The sequence below is a fragment of the Pleurodeles waltl genome, chromosome 11, assembly GCF_031143425.1.
Source record: "Pleurodeles waltl isolate 20211129_DDA chromosome 11, aPleWal1.hap1.20221129, whole genome shotgun sequence".
NCBI classification, from domain to species: Eukaryota; Metazoa; Chordata; class Amphibia; order Caudata; family Salamandridae; genus Pleurodeles; species Pleurodeles waltl.
This window is the reverse complement of record NC_090450.1, coordinates 870235566-870256550: the sequence shown is the minus strand read 5'-3', so window position 1 is coordinate 870256550 and position 20985 is coordinate 870235566. Positions and strand designations below refer to the sequence as shown.

General features: G+C 41.4%; 1 protein-coding gene across 3 annotated transcripts in view; it reads right to left on the bottom strand.

Annotated features, from left to right (window-relative positions):
* TRPV4 (transient receptor potential cation channel subfamily V member 4) overlaps positions 1 to 20985 on the bottom strand; it is a 467135-nt gene that overhangs the window by 151010 nt on the left and 295140 nt on the right. For all 3 annotated transcript variants that reach the window (XM_069214733.1, XM_069214732.1, XM_069214731.1), the window contains exon 6: positions 3264 to 3562. In XM_069214733.1, the coding sequence (XP_069070834.1) occupies positions 3264 to 3562 (299 nt within the window). The remainder of the gene's footprint in view (positions 1 to 3263; positions 3563 to 20985) is intronic.

Genomic DNA, 20985 nt, shown 5'->3' with positions numbered 1-20985 from the left:
AAGATGCTTGCTTGAACCTGCGGATTTTTTCCACATGGTCTGGTCATGTCAAGTGATTCAGTCCTATTGGGAATCAGTGTTTCGAGTGCTGGAGAAAGTCTTAAATGGTGAAATACAAAGAACTGCCAAATTAGTCCTGCTGGGCGTGATGGAGGGCATGAGAGGAACACGGGCTCACCGAGCACTGGTAGCCACAGCCCTGTTGATAGCTAAAAGGGACATAGCAGCAACATGGATCTCCCCCAAGGGCCCAAAACTCCATAAATGGAAGAAAGGGGTAGACTGGTGTGCGACCCAAGAAAAGGTGGTCTATGATTCTAGAGGGTGTCCCCGGAAATATGAAAAGATATGGGGGAGATGGGTAGACCTGCTACTATAATAGAAGATGGGAACCTGGCCAAGACGGCAGTACTGGAAACAAGGCAATGGACAAATCCCACAGTTCTAAACTTTGACTTCCCGTATGGTATCTATCTGTTTGATAATCACTAATGTCCTTAACCTCGTATACAATGTCATATGGAACTGTAATTGCGCTCTGCCTGACCTATCTCTGTTTTTGTTCATTGTTGCTGGTTTATTATTTTTCTCAAAACAATAAACCTTGTTTATCAAAAAAAAAAAAAAAAAAAAAAAAAGAAGAGGGCTTCGGGCACCGGCACGTTTTTATTTACAAATTAAGCAGTGGCCTCAGCGCACACCGAAACACATAGGAACGAGCATCGCACCCCCATGCTGCCAACCACACTGACCTGAGTCCCACGTGCAAGAACACGTTATATAACACTATATTGTCAGACACCCTTTAACTTATGGTAGGCAGAAGCAGTACACCAAATGAGCAGTGGACAGGGTTAGGGAGGGTGGCGTGCTTGCTCAAGTCTGCAGGCCAAGAGACAACCCCCCCCCCCACCTCATAGACACATGGATCGGGGAGTGCAGAATGCGAGATATCATGTCCCATTGGTTGCAGAGGAGACCAGCTGAGGGGTCTTGGTCTCCTCTGCAACAGGTTGGCACAGGTGTTATGTACCCCAGTATTATGATGACAATGCTGCAGTACCGGGCTGAGGTGCAGCAGCAGAGCTGTCTGCGTGTACCAGTACCTGCAGCAAAGGAGTACAGCAGATGAAGGCTGGGGGATCTTTGGCAGAGAGGTGTTTGGAACTTAGTAAGAAGCTTTGGCATAGCAAGGACTGCAACAGCTCCAAACCAGTGGCAAACCAGTTTGTGAATTTTGGGAGATAGGGTTGGTGACGCAGGTCAACGCAGCTGAGCATTACAAGGGGAGTTCATGGGTCCCATTTTGGTGAGAAGAACAGTGTCTTGCAGATCTGGACTAGGAATACTTGGCACAGCTGTTTCTGTGATCAGTGATTCCCAGTACTGAAAGAGCTGGTGGTATCCCAGGTCAGGATTGAGTGTCATTGGCAGACATAGCTATGGGCTCTACTACTGAGACAGCAAGGGGCTAGTGCTTCTTAGGGTTAAGGTGCATCATGGGTTTTGAGTGAATCCCAGTGTGTGTAGAATCAAAGGAATACTCTGGGTAAGGGCCACATAGCACTGGCAGAGGTGTCTATGGAGGTCATCGCTGCTACAGCCAAGTAGTGATGTGAGTCCCTTCATGATCAATGTTACAGGCTCAGTGTGCACATATGCCATACACACTGCCTAAATAATCTTTTGGGGGTAAGACAAAAACTCACCTCACTTACAAAATCACTTTTGAAGCATATACAAGATCAACCTATGTTAATGTGCGTTAAATATACTGTGGCATATATGATTTCTAAAAATACAATGGGGGGGGAATATCCTTGTAAAACTATTTTAAAAGCTTATCCAGTTTCCCCCTACATTACAGGCACACTATGCTTTAAAACAATCCATTTGCAATACATTCCTAAGAAACCCTTGAGCAAAAACTCAAAGCCCCCTCTAGTCCCTATACGTTTATACAACAAACCTGTATTAATGACCGAGGATAGTGTCCAAATGACCTCTAAATTCCAACATTCCCACTATGTTACACATAAATATCCCAAGGGATAACTCATATATCCACCTCAAAGGGTACTTTTCAATCGTATCCTGACAGGAGTTCCTATCCTTGTCAGACCAACCATATTCAGTCACTATCCAATCGGTTCTCGATTCCTGGCTACTGGGTGGAATATGCCTTCATCAGAGCTGCAAGAGAATTAGAGGCTCCAGCAGGATTAGAGGAATAGTGGTTTTATTCACACGCCAGGAAGCAAAGGTTTTCATCAGAAGCGAGAGGACAGAGGCAGTGGGTACAATGGATATAAATATAATCAGCTGGGCAAGAGGAACAGAGGTTTCATTATCAAGGTAGGAAGGATACAGCCTTCAAACGCAGGAAGGACAGACATTTCATTTGCAGGTCAGTAGGTATAAAGGATTCATCAGCAGGGCAAAATGGATAGTGATATCTAAAGTATCACAGGGATGTAAAAGGCTTCATCAATATAGCAGGGGGATAGATATATCATCCACAGAGCAGAAGGGACAGGAGCTCATCAGCAGGGAAGGAGCAGAAGAGTCTGTATCCGCGGGATAAAGGGCTGACCAGTTTGACAAGAATGATTGTGGAAGATTCAAGAGGGTAGGGGAAATACAACCTTCATCAACATAGTTGGAAGGATAAAGGGCAAATCAGCAAAATACCAGTCGGGAGGGAGTTTTTTTTGGCCTGCAGAAGAGATAGAGCTTTGTTAGCAGAACACAAGCAATAGAAGCCTCACTGTCAGAACAAGCCTGATAAAGCCTCAATCAGCTTATTAGGAAAGATGAACGACTTCTAAGAAGAGAGAACAGAGGCATCACAAGTGGCACGGATTCTAAAGAACAGAGGCGTCATAAGAGGGACGGGAGGGACAGAAGGGCATGAATTCTATCAAAACAGGTGGAAGGACAGAGGCTTCATCAGCAGGATGAAGGGGAGAGGATCAATTGAAAGGAGGGGCATAGGCCTCATCAGCAAGGTAGGAGGGTAGATGCTTCATAAACACAGCAGAAGGAATCTTGTTTTCATAATCAAGCAAGGGTCCAGCAGCATGGTGGGAAGGGCTTATGCTATATATGTTTGGTAGCAAGTAAAGATTCCATCAGCAAGACATGGCTAAAAAAAAGTCTCACTGAGTGTTACAGCTATAGAAAGCAAAGAAAGTGTCAATTAGAGAATAGCAACAAAAGGTAATATAAATTTCAAATGACAAAATAACATAAACCATTTTTACCCCGATTTTGCCCAGTTTGGCCGCCATCATCAGAGGAGAGAGTCCATCATTGTTGAGGAAAGATTCCAGACTACAGTCCGGGAAAAGTTTGACACATTTGATCACCAACAGATCATACATTTTTGTGACAAATTTAGTGTTTTCCTTGGTGTTGTCAGCAATGGCGACAAGTGCATGAAGGACAGTGTTGCCGCGGGAGTCCTGACGACGCAGGTCAGCATTTTTGTGGGCATTTTCAGTGAGGTAGTGTACAATGTCGGGTTGGTTGGTGCAGGCAGCCAAAGAGAGAGGCAATTCACCTGAAAAGAAAACAGGCAACACAAGTGAGTGATTGTCTCCATAACTGCCTACCAGTGAAAGCATTTTCAACACTATTAAAAATAAACGATGGCAACAAGCAAGTACCGAGTTGAGGCCTTTTGTAAACTGGCTATGATCATAGCAGATTTTATGGTAATACTTTCCATTTCTTCGCATAGAGCCCATGCATAGCTACACAGCTCTTTACCTTGCAGTGTGTCAATCACAAACCTAGAGGGCTAGAACTAGCATGAAGGATCTTCAGGTCACATGTTCCAATCCCTGCAAAGGCGACTGAGGCTTAAATCCTTCCAAGTTTGGTAAATGGAGTACCATTAAGTCAACAATACTTTTGCTTTGTGTGTTTGTTAATGTGGGTGGCCTTGCTCTTTCTTGCTTTTTCTCCCACCCATCAAATGTGATTTTCCCTTTTTTGGTGTATTGTACCTAGGTCTTGTGACACACACAAGTATATTGGTGATTTTTTTGGAGAATGTCTTTGGTTCTGTATTATGTATGTTTTGTCTGTGGCTGAACATTTAATAAATACAAGTATTATAAAATATATATATATATATATATATACACACACACACACATAATATGCAAACTTATCAATTCAACATTAATAATATACCATCAGAAAGAATAAAATATTTCATTATAAATTACAAAACTTGTTAAGGCATCACGTTAGATATGGTAGAAGTGCATTTAATTTATGTGCATGTCTATTTAAACTCATACATCACACATTAAACATTGGGAATACAAATTTGTTAACTAGCAGTTAATCTAGAGTCTAAAATATACTTTGTCATCAATTAAATCTTGTTAGCATACTATTAAATCAAGTGGGCACAACTGTGACTGATACAAATGAAAACATGAGCACTTTTTAAAATATGTGTCAGTACAGCTTCCTACTTTAGGCTGCTAGACATGACACATAATTTGTCACCTTTTGCTGACCTCTGGGTCACTAAAAGCACTACTAAAATGTAGGCTCCAACACCTGCATGATTTTAAAGAAATGTAAACTACTGGTCCCAACGTATGCAGCGTTTGCTTGAGTCCAGACAATGAGCCAAGAGAGGCAAATGAGAGAGCAGACTATACCACCATTTTTACTACACCCCTCCTCTAGAGACTGGCGGATAATGCCAATCAACATCTGTCAGAGCACCTTCACTGGCCTGGTTCTTCTATGGTATGATATCAAAGCAGTGAAAAAAGGCATTTTTTTTTTTTTTTTCTCATTATTGCATCAAAAAATGTCAATTTAATTATTTAACAATGAACTAGTACAGATTAACACAGTTATTTAGATTGGTTGCTGTGGGACCCAAAAGAATGCATTTAATTAATTCCTTCCTAATGGTTCTCGGTCTCATCAAAAATGCAGGTGTGGGTGGGGGCAGTGTGGAGGGAGAAGGCTAGTGTAGAAAATAAACGCACAATGGAAATTTTCCTCCAACAGACCATAATTACAAGTATTCCCCTGAGCATCTATTTCCATTCAACCTCCTCCAGCCCTACACCTGTGCTCACTGCATGTGTACAACAGCTATAATGGAGCCATAGCTGCATGTGCTAAGCACACTGGTGATGCAGGGTTTCATGAGGTTCCACTTGCAATATAGTCGTATAATTTCAATCTTAAAACCTGGACTGCTCCAGCTGCCCTTTGCTGATGTACTTGCCAACTGTATGTGAACTAAAAGAGGCAGGATGTTTCACGTTTAGAAACTGATTATTAGCCTAATGTGAACAACACTGCAAATGATATCATATGTGTGCGTTTTTTCCAACAGTAATGACATCAATGTAAGATACATCATGACACTGAGGAAGGAGCCCTTGTGGCCCTTCACATGAGGCAGACGGTGGTGGCCGGCATCACATACCTTTCTAAAAAACCTTGTCATAGCCGCGCCCAGAAAAAAACAATAGTTTTGGCCTTTGCAAGCTGGTCCAGTGATAAGATTTTTTTCATTTTGTTACTACAGATATACGTAGTAATACTACAGAGCAGACTAGAGAGAAAACATGCTAATGCTTAAATGCTGCGGCCATCTACTTGCAAAGAAAAATTAATAATTTCAAGATAATTGAACAATCGGCTATAATTTTCCTCATAAGACCAGAAAAATTATTCCATCTGCTCCAACCAGTCCAAGCTGACATGGAATTCTCCAGCAAAGCAAAGGGGCGGGAGGGGTGGAGAAACAAACCACAGGCTGGAGGGAGGATGAAACAGACGGGTGAACAAGGACCGGGCAGGAGGGGGAGGGACGAAGGGCCCAGAAGATGAAAGCAACAAGGGGGGTGACTGGTAGAAAAAAGTACCTGAATCTGACCCCAGAACGACACCTATAAAGAAATATATTGGTACTTGGTCAATGCTCCATCGATGGGAAATGCACACAAAGAGAAGAAAGTGAGACCAGCACGCACTGACCAATGAGAAGCAAAGATATGAGAGTGACGATGAAGGCAACCAATGGTAAGTAATGAACTGACTCCAAGCCCTTTAAGTTTTTTTTGTGTGTAACCAATAAATCTGGCAAGAGACAGTGGTGTGCAGTCTCAGGCAAGATCCAAAAATGAGTGAGCTTTCACTTTAAAGATGCGTAGCCCTTCACTGCCCGCTTTCCTCTTAAACATGAAGATAAATTTAGTTACACTTTCTAGGGACTGCTCTTCTCTGGAAGTGCTTTCCCTGAGCACTACATTTTCTATTTAAATAGAGGAAAGGCAGTGATTTGTACAGGCTGATCTGGGCCTCCTGAAAAGCTGCAGATTAAGTGACTAAAACAGGTAGTGGGCAGTACTGCTTAGACAATATCAAACGAGGGACCAGAAAGTACCCCCTTGTGGAGCCCCAATATCCATAATTGCTGCATAAATGGATGAATACTACAGTGACTACTGCAGAAATCCACAGGGAAAGGTGGAAAAAACAGGGAGTCCTCAATTTTCAAGGACCTTTTCACTTACACTGTGCTACCTGTGCACCTATATAATAGGATCTCCTTTTTGTTCGAGTTTGACGAATAGCTCTTTATGCCATCCTAAGGCAGCTGATGCTTCAGCTGCCCGTTACCAGGTTTACAAAGTACTTACACTTTTTCTCTGTTTATCATGCCTTTGCAGTGGATAGTGTTTCCTATATATATATATTTTTTTTAATTCACTTACTCCATTTGATCCAATGCAATATTTTGCAAGAAAGTAGGTTCATTTCCTAATAAGCAAGGAGAAAGCTGGAAAACGAAACTGATGTACTTTTATCGAGGCATTACCAACAACCACTGGCTGCCCTAATATGCATGTATGTATCAGAACGCCCCAGTGTGGCTGCTAAACCTTTATACTGACACTGTTAGACCATCTCAGCAGAGATGCTATATTCTCATGAAAACAGTTTCGGAACTTCTGAGTAACAGTTTCGGAACTTCTGCTTAATTTGGCAGTGTAAAAACCTCTGAGCACGGTTAATACAGATTACGAATCTTTGAATGGACTTGGAACGTGGACTCCTCTTGGAGACCTCTGAGCAAATTTGATTGACTGAGGTATGCAGTTCACAAGGAGCCATCAGCATAAGGCTTTCTCGTTCACAGAACAATTACAACACAAACATATGCTGTGCAGGTCCCTTTGAAACACACTGACATAGGGACAGTCTTAAGTCCACAAATGCTTCATTGATACATAGCAGAGGCAATGCAGATGGCAGCAGGTCAAGATTAACTTCACGATAGCTGAGCGTAGTACCCCCTGATTGGTTAATTTTAGTAAAATTACTTTGCACTTTCAGTTTTAGTTGAACCTTTAAAGCAGCAGAACCACAAGTAACTTAATGAACAAAGCAATGATTAGATAAGCTTTTCTATCCGACATGAAATATTGTGAGATCACTTTAGCATTTCCTGTCATTGAACGAGCGAGAAGATTAAGCATGAGTGAGTGTGCCAGAATGTGGGAATCCCAACATTCCTGTGTCCACTTATACCTAGGTCATTCTGTCCTCGATTTCCATGCTTTCTCGTACTTGCAGTTTTCCTTCCTAAATGCACTAGAATACGTACCAAATGCAAAGAAAACATTTTCTGGGCATGACTAAATTTGGCAGCATTGCATAGATTGGATGCATACACTTCTTAACTACTGCCCCAACCCTTCATCTTCAAACACTGCTCTCACCTGCACTACTTAAAATAAAGAGAGAAAATCCAAAAAACAATTGTCTGATAAGGCCAGCCAAAGTGTTCAACCTGCTCTCACCATGCAATAGCCCTGGGGAGGGTATAACAAATGTGGCAGTGGTATTGTAGGGAGCTAAAGGGAGTGCAAGAAGAATTAAGAGGAAGGAGATCTTGATTATTCACACGCATGCGCTGTGCAAACAAAAATACTTGTATCTGGCTACTGGTGGCCAAGACTGTTGTGTCTGCAGCTCCGAGTACTCCTTGTTGCTAGGAGGTGAAGAGGGCTACCTGACCAAGCGCAGCATTGTGAGATCACGGGTGTAGTGCCACATATCCCATTGCATGTTTCTGAGGATGTGTGAAAAGAAGATCTATTTTATTATGTGCCACAATGCCATTCTACATATAGCAAGAAGTTCTAGTCGCTGAGCTGAATGTATTAGCAGCACTGGCCTCCCTGCTACAGTAATTAGCTGCTATTTAAGACACAAGCTGCATCCGATGGGATGTCACTCGGTGGCTGCCAAGGGAACACAGTCTGCTGCACTTATCTCATTTCCCTGGAGCCAGCACTCTCAGGAAAAACAGAAGAGCCTCGGGTTACAGGCAAATATTCCAAGCCACAACTGCTACGATTGTGCAGTTTTTGTAACCTGTTCACACTTACAAGTAATGTTCTATGTCAAATCTCATACAATATAACCGAAGTTCCTCTGCAGGTTGCCTGATGTTAGAGTAGCGGCAAGCAATAGTCCCTCTGTAGTTATAGTTTTGATTGAAAAAGCATTTTTGTAACCCTAATAATTTTGATGCCGTCTCAACAAATCTGCAAAAAGTTCCAAAAAAATAGAAAAAAGGTTTCCAACGTTTAGATTCAGCTTGGCAAGTTTTGTGTATATGTCAAAGGGGTGGGGCCAGGGAGGGAGGAGGAAAGTGTGACTTTTTTCATTTTTATTTTGATAGGAATATCAGTATTCCAAAAAAGTAAAAAAATTGCAGCTTTACTGAAGGAAGCATGAACTAATTTAGGGGTTGCAGCTGTGAACCCCTGGCTTGCCTTCTGCAGTCTCAGGCACTGCCTTTGAGACCCCTGGCCTTAGAGGTGGCAAAAACCGTCTCGAGGGCAGAAGATATACAGTAACTTGAAGAACAACTCTGTGCTTAAAAAGAGTGATAATGCCTTACAAACAAACATAAATCAAACGAATTAACAATAAGGTGTAATTTTAAGCCAAAAACATATTTCATATTCAATGTTTGAGAAGTTTTACTACTTTTTATAATTTACGAACCCTGACTAGAATCCAACTTGCAAGCTGTTCTTGGTGCAGATTTACATATGGATTCGTTTTGAGTTCCAAGCCTGGAATCCATTCCCATTAAGTGAAGTTCTCCAGAGAGCAGAACTGAACACAGGAAATTGATTCTTTGGTGCAAATGCAAATTTTTAGGTTTCGGCTACTCAGTGCATTAACTGCTTGGAAGAGACATGCTGTGTTCAATCTGTGGGTTTCAGCCCGCCCATAAGTCTAGCATTTGCTCACTGTATCGTCGTTCTCATATCCTACGTGCCCTTTTGTCCATGGCATGCATGTGTCATGCTTCTTCTCCTGCTTAGCCCCCTGCAGCATGGACCAAGTTACTTGTGTGCATCCATGCTCCTGTTTTAGTAGCTACTTTTTTCCTCTGTTATTGAGCACTCCACACGAGTGCTCGTGTTTTCATTCGCTCTGTACACGGTTGATTCCTTACCCTTCCCACCTGCCTCATCCCCAGCCAGATTGCCCTCGCATCTGAACGTAGTACAAGCGCCGCCATCTTCCTGGCACTCCAGTGCATGCGGGGCTGGAAAAATCCTGTGTCTGCACTACATGGCATCAGTGCATAAGCCGAGGTGAGCAAAGCGCCAAGATCTGTATCTGAAGTTGTTTTGAAGTTTTCCAATAAACGAAGCCCTCTTTTGGTTTGCTTAAATCCTAGTTGCTGATCTCAGGGTCACAAGCCTTGCATGTTGAGTGTCATTGCTGCCGCCCCAGTCTTGGGATTGTTCTGGCCATTTGAAGTTGGTTTTAGGGGTTCATCACGTGTGGTCGTTGGAGTCCCACAGTTGGAGCCAATACGGCTTTCGCCTCTCTTTTCCCTCTAGTGCGCATTTTTCTGGGCGACCTCCTCGCGGACAGTTAGAGAATCTTTTGAGGCAGCAAGCACTGCTATCCCAAACTGCTCTCTCTCGAATCCTCTCTCCGGTGCGGATTTGTTTAATGTTAGCATTAATCAGCACATCTTGCTGTTTACAGTTGAGCGTTTTCGCATATCGTGTACGTTTTTATTATTCACCCATGTGATTATTGTATATACAGAGATTTACAAATGTAACTCAGTGACTAGGTTCTTTTCTCAGTTGCCTATCTCTTGGTTATTTGCAGTTTTAATTGCAGTCATACCGTGTGTGATGTTTCATCTAGTGGTGGCTTTTTTATACACTCAGTTTTTGTTTTCTAGAATGTTCAGTTTTGCTATTAACATTTTTAGCTGTGCAAACATCCCACCCTGCAAAGTGCTGTTGACTCGAAAGCCAGAATTGGCTAAAGACGTCACACACATGTAGCTGCATAACAACTAAGGCTGGGAGAGACAATGATGTTATTCAAATGGAAGAAAACTGAGTCTGCAGCTCCAGAAACATATAAGGTTTAGCAGTGCGACCATAGCAACAGAATATTGGGCCCTTCTACCCAGAGTGAAATAGCAACCCAACTTGTAGATGTATGCTTTTTAAAATTGGTGGCGTTGCAACGCTTTTTATTTGTTAATATTGTACAATATTGTAAAGATTTTAAGTAATCAGACAAACTATTTACCATTACTAGTGACTGAGATTGATTCGAGCCTTCTACTTTTCACTTTCTTATTTTCCTTAGTGCAACTATTATGACCAGATGGGGGTCCTGTGGTCACTGTGATTTAAGGCATATAGTTGCACCTCACGATGTCCAACAGGATGAAACCACTCTGCGGTTGCTTGTTTTCCTGTTCTCAGGCAACATGGCCTGGCAGTTTTTGGTTAGATGGTTTCTATTTCAAGCAGGACCAAACATGACATGCAGATGGCTTGTCTCTGAAGCATCGCAGCGGGAAAAAAGATGGAGTACAGTGCGTCCCAGGTAATTACCAGAGGCAGAGCTTGGGCCACACATTCTGTCTATCACCCATCAGTCATTATAGCCTGTGAGTGTATGGCAGAGGTATTCAAACTATTTTGCTTTGAGTCCCTCTAAATCAAAATATTTTGAAATTGGGCCGTCCTCCAGACCTTTATGACAAGAATTGTGGGAGCAGGAGAGAGAAGGCTAAAAGCAGAGGGAAAGTCTTATGAGATCATTTTAGTGATACTTTTGCTGTAGCTGACAGTCCACATTAAATTAATATGTATTTTGATGATGTCTACTTGTGTTTTTACAGCTGCCTTAATGAGATCTGTACGAAACAATAAATGCACAAAAATAAAGAGGCAGAACAGTAAACGGGGATAAATCAAGGGTTCCCTGTTTAAACTGTGCACTCTTGGGCTACATGGCTAAAAGAAATTAACATTGACAAAGCCATTAGCTCTTGCATCGCAGAGACCTTTTGGCTTTGCCAATGTTTGTTTTGTTTCCGTTTTCCTAGCAGAGACCAAGAAGAAACCCCTTTCTGCACACTTCCACCAAATGTGGTCATGATCCATTGCCCTTTCCACCCAAGCAGGGAATTTAAACCAGCATCTGACTGGAGTAAGATCAAGACACCTTTCAGTCTGGAAATGGGAATTATAGGAGTATGTCAATGCCCACAAATGTATTCGTTTGTGGGAGTTCACAGACTTCCAAGACAAGGCTTGGACCACTGAGGAACACCCTCAATGCAATTCTTTGAATGTTGGATCTAAGGGCGAGGAGGACTCCACATTTGTGGTAGAGATCTCAACATATGTAACAGGGCTTTACCCCTCCCAGGAACCCCAGTGGGAATTCCTGACAAGTGTAAGTGAGGTGTATTTGATCACAACATTATGTAAACATGACTATAGTATCCCATGACCACAAGGATCAGAAAGGTTCTCTTCTCATGGAAATACAAACAAGTACATAAAACAGATGAAAGAAAAAAAACCTCTCTGTAGCCCTGGAATGACTTCTTTCTCATGCGGTGCAGATAACCTGTACTATATTACCCTACTTGCTAAGGGAGAGTATGAAGTAGACATTGTGACAGTGAAACACAGAATGTGAGAACCAACTTGCCCATTGCTGGTTTCCTTTCTTTATTAACTGTGGTAGTTGCAGGAACTCCATACCCTGTGACTGGCAGTTAAACACGAACATTCAACAAGTCTTCTGTCGAACGAAACACACGGATGGGTGCAGCAAAATATGTGGAAAAAAGTATTTCATTGACTGTTGCAAAACATTCACGGACTCAAGAATCAACAACGTAGGAAAATGTGTAGGGTGGGGTTCTGTTTATCCATGAATTACAGCATTCCCCTCACCCACTGTGAGCATCTCGAAGCCTCTCCTGGCACCCCATGAATAACACTATTCACCTGCCCAGGCAATGGACTCGAAGCCAGAGTATGACCACTCACACCACAAACGCTTTCACTGACTTGACTTTTCCACAGGTAGTGGGCATTCCAACCAATTACTTCAAGGTAATCCTCATTTCCTTAGCACTTAATGCGCACACACATTAGTATTTACTAAAACACTGCTCTCCAGTTGTGGAAACACCACGTAATTTTTCTAAATTCTGGGACTCAAAATGCCCAGACATCCAGCTCCTTCACACCGTATGAAGGAGAATGCATCCTTTCATTTGGCGCACAACTGTGTGGAAAAATTACCTTAACCAGAATCCACCCCCTCAAAATCATTACCGCTCCCATTATAAGAGGGTACTTCCCCTCAAAGCAGATAGATGTGCCTCAGAGGCTCTAGGGTTTCTGGAGACACTTGGCTGTGGGAGACTCTTCACTGCCCTATGGATCATTGACCATCGCAGAACAACTTATTCAATGTTGAGACTTTAGACTCTCGACCTTCCAATCCAGTTCTAAAGATCAGTAAAACAGATACTTGTCAAGGATTGTTGAACATCACCCATGTGCCCACCAATGCACCGCAGAATTACTATTCCATTCAGTAAGATCGCAGAAGCAGCCAACTATACAGCGTTTGATGGAGAGGGTATTACATAGATTATAAATCGTGTACTACTGTGGGATGACAAAGATGTGGATATGTTCATTTTTCATAAGGGATGGATGAATGGGCGATACTGGTGGGCACAGGCCAGGTGTTAGAAGTGGTTGAAAAAGCTGCAGAGGCAGGCACAACTCAATCGCAAAGAAAATTGGGATATCTGACTCCAGAAGAGGGCATAAACTAAAGCATAATAAGGTCAATGCAGAATATGTGTGCTACAGCAGCTAAGTGCAAAGCTGGATTTATGCGAATCTGCGGCGATTTTTCACATAATTATGGATTTGCCACATGATACACTATCTGCCGCATAACCCACATGTTTTAACAACAAAAAAGATTGTGTCTGGCTCAAAAGGATCAAAGTTACAAAAAATATGCCGACTCGAGTTCCTGTGCACCGGAAGGCTTTTAGCTAAGGTTGAGTGGTTGTCTTTCAGTTGCTAATTGCGGTATTTGGGTGTTAAAATTGTACTAATTAAGGTGAACTCTTTTCTCCGATAATGTAGCAAGATGTAAAAATGACAAAATAATGAAGTAAATGTGCCACATTATGGCCATAATGTGCCTTTTCTTGCCGCATAATTTATTATGACCCAGTGGTCGCGCAACATGCGGTGTTTTTATAAACATTTTCCAAGGAGGCAATCAATTCATTGTTCTTCATAAATGAGGAATGCAGTCTGCCCTTGTTCGTTATTTTTAAAGCAATGGAGCAGTCTGTGATACATAATGTTTGAAATTCCTACTATAGAATACCTTATTAGGTGTGGTGCAGATGTACCCTGCTGGGCAAACCAACTTAATCGCCTGCCTAATTGTGCAAATAGTCACTAGAAACCAAAACAACGTACATCTAGTGAGGGACGGAGATAAGTAAGTTCGAAGTGTGGGGAGTATGTACAGCTGAACTTGCTGGTATTTCATTACGCTAGTGTTTGTGTAGCATTTTCCAATCACTTGTATAGCCAAATGGGCTAGTTCATCCAATTTAATGGTGAATATAAGTATTTGTTCCAAGATTAAAACAACAAGCATTTAATCACTCTGTGATGGGGTATAAGAAAGCGGGTTATTAGTTAAGAGCACTGCAAGCCCCACTCAAGTTATAAACACAGTCCTTGTCAAGTGAACTACAAAAGTCACTAAATAAACCTGTGCTTAATCCTCTGGTAGCTTGGCACAAAAGCAGTCAGACTTACTGTGGCAAGTATTTATGCAGCATGCAAATAGCAATAAAGTGAAAACAAAACACAAGAAAAAACCCAAACCAATTTAGTAAAATAGAGTATAATTTAATCAATAAAATGATATAAAAATGACAAAATTCCAATCAGTAGAAACAGACTTCAGGATTTTAACATTTTCTGATGAACATAGCACCAAAAATCACAAGGTGCCCCTCACGGTTATCTGGTCACCCTGGAGTGGGGGGAATGTCACAAGTTCAGGCTGACTGTAATGGAGAACAGGTCTGATAAAGAAACAAGGTTTGTCCTGCTGAAGAGTTACCTTCTCAAGACTGGGCGAGGAACTTCTGTCCATACTGGTGCGGGCTGCAAGGAGGTTGTTTCAATTTTGGCGGTCATCGTTGGTGGTCATTTCTCCCCAGGAAGCGGTCACTTTGCGATCGCAAGGAGCCCAAATCCTTGTATCTTCACCTTTTCTTCAGGCAAAGTATACTCTAGTGCCAGCCAAGATTTGAGGACCTGGCGGCACTGTTTGAGGATCAAGACTCACTCCAGCAGAGACCAGCAACAGGGTCCAGGCAGGTCCAGTTGGTGCTAGTCAGCTGCGCAGGCAGGCCTCTGGAAGCTTGTTGTGGCCCTGTAGCTCAAACAGGAGGTCAGCCAACTGATAAAATGATTCACTTTTGGAGAGCCTGAGTTCAAGTCAAGCAAGTACATTCTTTCTTTAGAAAGCAGGGCAATCCTTTTGAATCTGTCACATGGCTAAGAGCACTGTGATGAGAGGGGCTGAAGATGCCACTTTTATACCTGATCCCAGCCTCTGTGTTGGAAACTTCCTGGACTAGCCCGAAAACTGGCTATTGTCAGTTCTTCCCCTTCCCTGGGATTGGCTCCAAACTGTCTAGTGTGACAAAGGCAAGGGCAGGCCTGGAGTCAGGTTCCTGTGTGTAAGCTGCAGGCAGGCTCCTATAAAGTGTAATCAGGGCAGGGTACAACTCCTCCCCAGCCATCCTGTCAGGAAAATCCTCTCTCCTCACATCTAGGCCTCTTTTGTCTCAAAGTCTGGACCCAATAGAGAGCCAACAAACGTAGAGCCATTCACAATTTATGAAACAGGGTATTGGCATTAAGGTACAGCTGGTTTGGGCCGACAAATGCTAACTTTCTATAAGTGGCATTATCAATATTGTAACTTAACATCTAATTTTACCACTAAGGAACGTTTTAAATTACAATTCATTTGAGAATAAACATATTTTCTCTATCTGGTCTCAAACTGAAGTTGTCACTTATTATGTGGAATAAGGTAACCCAGTGATAGACTACACTGCCTTACAGCAGTGAAAAACAAATAAGAGTTTTTCCTCTGTCAGGACATGTAAAACTTAAACATTCATGTTACACTTTTTAAACACCATGCACCCTGCTCTATGACCCTTTAAAGCCAACATTAAGGTTGGCTTGTAAGCATTAAAAAAGAATGTTCAGGCCTGGGAAAACGTTTATTTTGCCAGGTATAAACTGCAGGTTAAAACTGCACTACAATCTGAAATGGAGCCTTGGGACATGTTTTAAAAGGCTACTTTGGTGGATGGCACAATGTGTGCTGCAGCCCACTGGTGGCATTTAATTTACAGCCACTGGATACATACACTACTACAGCTAGGGACTTATATGTAAATTAAATGTCTCAATCAGCTGTAGATCAATGTTTACAATGTTTCCAAGTGAGATCACAAACACTTTACCACTGATTAGCAAGGAGAAAGAGCACATATTCCTAAACAGCAAAAAAATGGGTTCAGCAAAGGAAAGCAAAAATCTGGGGTGACCCATGGGGCATGGCACAATTTTGAAGGGAACACAGAGCCTACCTCCCTGGGCTGATTCAGTGCATGAAATGGGGGGGGGAGGGGGAGGAGGGGGTAGCACGTGGTCCCCCTCCAGATTTCACCCCTGGCACAATTAAGAAACATACTGAATTGATTTACAGCAAATCAAAAAAGCAGTTTGTGGACCAAGATCTAGTTTCCTGATGGATTTGATGTTATTCTGTTCAGCAGCTTTTGTTGCAGCCCTGCCTAAAGAAGTCTATAAAAAAATGCATGGGGACCCCCCTTTTATCTCAGCCCCACTTGACGGATCACCCCAAAACTTTCCATGCACAACTTAGTAAAAAGAATTCACTTTTTTTTAAAGTTCTGTGGAGATTCATCAAACGAAGCCAAAGATATTAGCAATAAAAATACATTCGTCCTATAGAAAAACAGACCTAACTATAACTACTTAGGGCGACCACCACTAGGTAGTGTATATATATATATATATATATATATACACACACACACACACACACATTGGCAGCACTATCCACAAGTTAAAAGTCAGATTTGTACAACATTTTAGAGCCATTAAAAATCAAGATAGAACATATCCCCTGGCTAAACATTTTTGGGACATACATAAAGGGGATTCCAGCACATTATCATTTTATGGTATTAAATCTATTAAAAATAACCCCAGAGCTGGTGAGAGAACATTGGAGCTTAGACAAATGGAATCGAAGATGATCCTATTATTGGGTTCTGACTCTCCCTGGGGACATAATCTTGATGCTGAACTACATGTCCATCTTAGATAAAACACAGAACGTTTATTGCATTCATCTAAGAATAGTAGAGGGATCTAGAGTGTTGTGAAACTTTGTTCATATATAACTGTGGATATAACACTATCTTTATAACACTATCTTCATAACTGCCATTTACAAGGGGTGATTTTAACGTTATAAATGATATAAGCGATTTTGCAGAAACTGTAGGAATATGTATTTGTCTCTAATTGATATTCATTGAATTTTTCAGAAAAAAACTTTTTATCCTTTACATCTTTTTAGTTTTTTTCTTTCCTTAGAAACCAATACTTATAAAAGAGTGGAAACATATAAATGAATTTTTATCACTTTTTTGCACTCGTTATAGACACTTTACTTAATAGAGAAATATCCTTGTCCAATTAGCACTTTGCACTTTGGTCTGTGGCCTCTTTCTAATTCTATTTCGAATACATGCAAAAATTAGGAAACCTACAATACAGATCTAAACAAAGAAGACTTAATCTATAAAATAAATGTATTGCCTTTTGGATATTCATGCAATATATCATGATAGAACAAGGTAAAATTATGGTTCAATGAACTTACTGATTGCACATAGGGGTTAAAGTATAGGTTGACATTTAAGATGTAAACTATACAGAAGATCGAATTCCAATGGGGTCTAGCTTGATATTGTAATTAGTTATTTATATGTGATACATTTGACACTTTACAACTGGTTTCAAATTTTTGAATTTAATAATGAATAAGATCTCATTTATTGTAAATTGTAACCACATTGGATGTCATTTGTACATTGAATCATAGAACAATAGCTATTTTGCTGATTGGTTCATATGTACTAATTAATTATTTATAACTAATTATTTATAACATTTTATAGCATTTTGTAATAGTTATAATAATTGCAATGTTTGAAATATTTATATTTATATACAAAAACCCACATTGGAGAATATATCCTACAGATACTTGATTAATTAGAGTGATGGTTGTTGATCAGAAAGATTGATGATACTGGTCTAAATAATTATATATTAACATATAATTGTATTACTATTATTATTATTTTTATCACATCTAATTAAGGATATGTATTATGTATTCATGAAATGTATATGGTACATATGATGCCTCTATGTCTAAACCACTGAAAGCAATTTATGTTAAGATTGTAGAGTTAAAAACTTTTAAAACTTTAGGTTTTTGCATGTTTTAAGATGGCCGCTGTAGTAGATCACATTAGAATGCTATGAAAACAAATGATGGATTTTAACTAGTATATATATGGTGCCGGCTTGTTGGCCGGATTTGTCCAGTAGAAGGCGTTCTGCCGAAACGGGTTGACATTTCATTGCAGGACTCTGTGAAACCATTACAAGAAATAAATTCGATGCAATTGAATCCGGCATTGTTGACTATAACTCTGTTCAAATGGTCAGGAGTTAACTAATGGGATTGGTGCAGCCGTCAGATGGTTATCGTTCCATCTGTTGAAGATTTGACTTATACTGGGTGCTCCCTTGTGTCTGGACAAAGCTAAACCCCTCTGAAGAGCTCTAATGAGAGCGAAACACGTGTCAGGGATTGCTTTACTCATTCCAGGTTGGCTTGGACGGTATTTGACCAGTCCAAAGCTGTAATACTGTGCCTGAAGTGGTAAATGGCTTTTGTCATTTTACAGCTCGGCGAGGATGACACTTTGTTAATCCTATGCTTAAAGACTTTGCTGTACAAAGGGCAAAAGACTTTGTCACTATCTAGCTCGGCGAGGATAGCACTGTGCTAATCCTATGCTTAAAAACTTTGCTAGATAAGCAGACATTTGAGGTGAGCAAATTTAGAGTGTCGCTGGTGTTGCAGGGTGCTCCTTACTAGAGCAGCTCTCCACTTAAAATTTGGAACTTCCCAGAGTTCTTCTTTGTTTTTTGCATAATTTATGTGTCACTCTAACCCTGAAAGGGCCTTGGTTTGAGATATATATATATATATGTGTGTATATATATATATATATATATATATATATATATACGCTCACACACACATTACCTACTACTGGCAGTCACCAATAGTTAGATATAGTTAGGACTTCGTTTCCATATGAAGAGTTTTTTACCTCAGTTTGACAAATCTTCACGAATTTCAAAACTAGTTTGCCAGTCACTTAAGCTGCTGTCTGGAAAGTTTTGGGTGATCCATCAAGTGTGTGTGGTGGGGGGGGGGAGAGGGGGGGGTGTGAGAAAAAGAGGAATTCCCAAAACATGTCTTCCCCATAAAATTTCCCTTAGGGAAACATTCTGTCATTTTTGCAATGGTGAAAACTCTGCTAAACATACTGTATATTGTCTCAGCTTTCAACTAGCTGAACAAAACATTAGATACAGCCTAGTATTCCTGAAATGATAAGGACAATTTTTTAATGGGTTTGAAAGCTCGATGCTGTGTTAAGTTTCAGAAGATCTCCTGAATTCTACTTGTGTTTCATTTTCATCTCCTGTATCACTGGTGTTTGTTCTGCCGCCATATTTGATAAAAGCATACCCGAACATAACATTTTGCACGCAAAACAACCTGCCTCTGCAGATGTAACCTTAGAAAAGGAGTGACAATTATTGAAGAGAGAAGCCTTGCTCTGCCAATGACATTTCAGAAACTTGATTTGACTGATACTGAAAGTTAGCAAGACTTGATGTTGCGTCAATGAAGTTAACATGGGTGGTGCCAGCAAGATATAAGTGAACATCTTAAATATGGAAAAAAAGCTACAACCAAAATTTTTAAATGATCAACGTGTCCACCTCCATTAACAGCCTCTGTGCTGAGACTGGTTTTATGGCAGCTCTTAATGGAAAGTATCTCTATTTGACGTCACTGTGGGACATCGTCTCATCTCACTGTGCCATCACAGTGACATATGCAAGTAGTGCAGGATCAGCACAAGCACAATGACATTCTACGAGAAAGTAAACTACCAATCGTAAATAAATTAAATTACTATTATCTTCTGCGAAAGGAAGGAGAAAACTGACCATTTCATGAAAAATATTTTACATATAAAAAACAAAACAATTACAATAATTGAAAGGACACTAAACAGAGTGAGAAGCCATATCAATAAATGTAAAGCTACACTTATGGTGCTGTATTTTCAATGTGTATAGTAACCCGGAGAGATGGGAGAGGAAGCAAAGCATGTGGGTTGCTAGGGTGACTTCATAATGTTCGAGGATGGTGGCGGCTTGAAGGTCAGCAGGGAGTATGTTCTAGTGCAGGAGACCTACTTCTCTGAAACCTGGACTTTGAAGGTGGTGGTTTTCAGGCAGGGAAAATGCTTGGGGTACCCCGGAGTAGGGATTTCAAGCATGTGGTAGGTGAGGCTATGTGAGGGGTGCTGCCTTTTATGGCTTTAAAAAGTTGGGTAAGAATTTCAAAAAGGTATGATAGTCACCCTACTGTAGTTGGATGTTTCATGTGAAAATTACCAGGAGTGGCTCGCGGTACTTTTGAGGGGCAGGGCATCGCATCGTGAGGGGCGAGTAAGAAGGAAGTGGTAGTTTTTTTTTTTTTTTTTAAAGTACACTTACCTTCATCGTTGTCGCAGCTGCCACCATTGCGCCACTCCTCTGCTGCAGGCACATGTCCCCAGCCTGCCCTGCGGCCAATCCTGATGCTGCGTTAGGATTGGCTGAGACTGCCTGACAGACTGTGGAGCCTGTGCCTGCTTTCTCCAGCCTGGCAAAACAGTGCCAGGCTGGTGAGAGCACAGTGCGCATATGTGTTTGGACGGTCCGAGACGGCCGGCCAAACATACATGCGCAATGAGGAGAAGTGCTGTGCACTCCCCCTCAGTGCTCGTCATCAATCCCCCGCCCCTTTTACTACAAAACGATAATAAACATAGTTTATTATCGTTTTGTAATAAAAGGTTTGCAGCTGCTGCTGCTGGTAGAGGGGGAGGGGTGGCGCTCATCCGTCCTAGCGGAGGAGCCGTGCCTGAACATTACAAAGATTTTAAACATCATTCCTCGACGTTAATCAACATAGCCTGGCCCTGCCTACCTGCTTCACATGTATGCTGTCCTCCCACCAGGCTGGACCCAGCGCCAACGCTGTCCTGAGCAGTGCTTGATTCGTAAACAAAGTAGGTCCCCGAAGGTC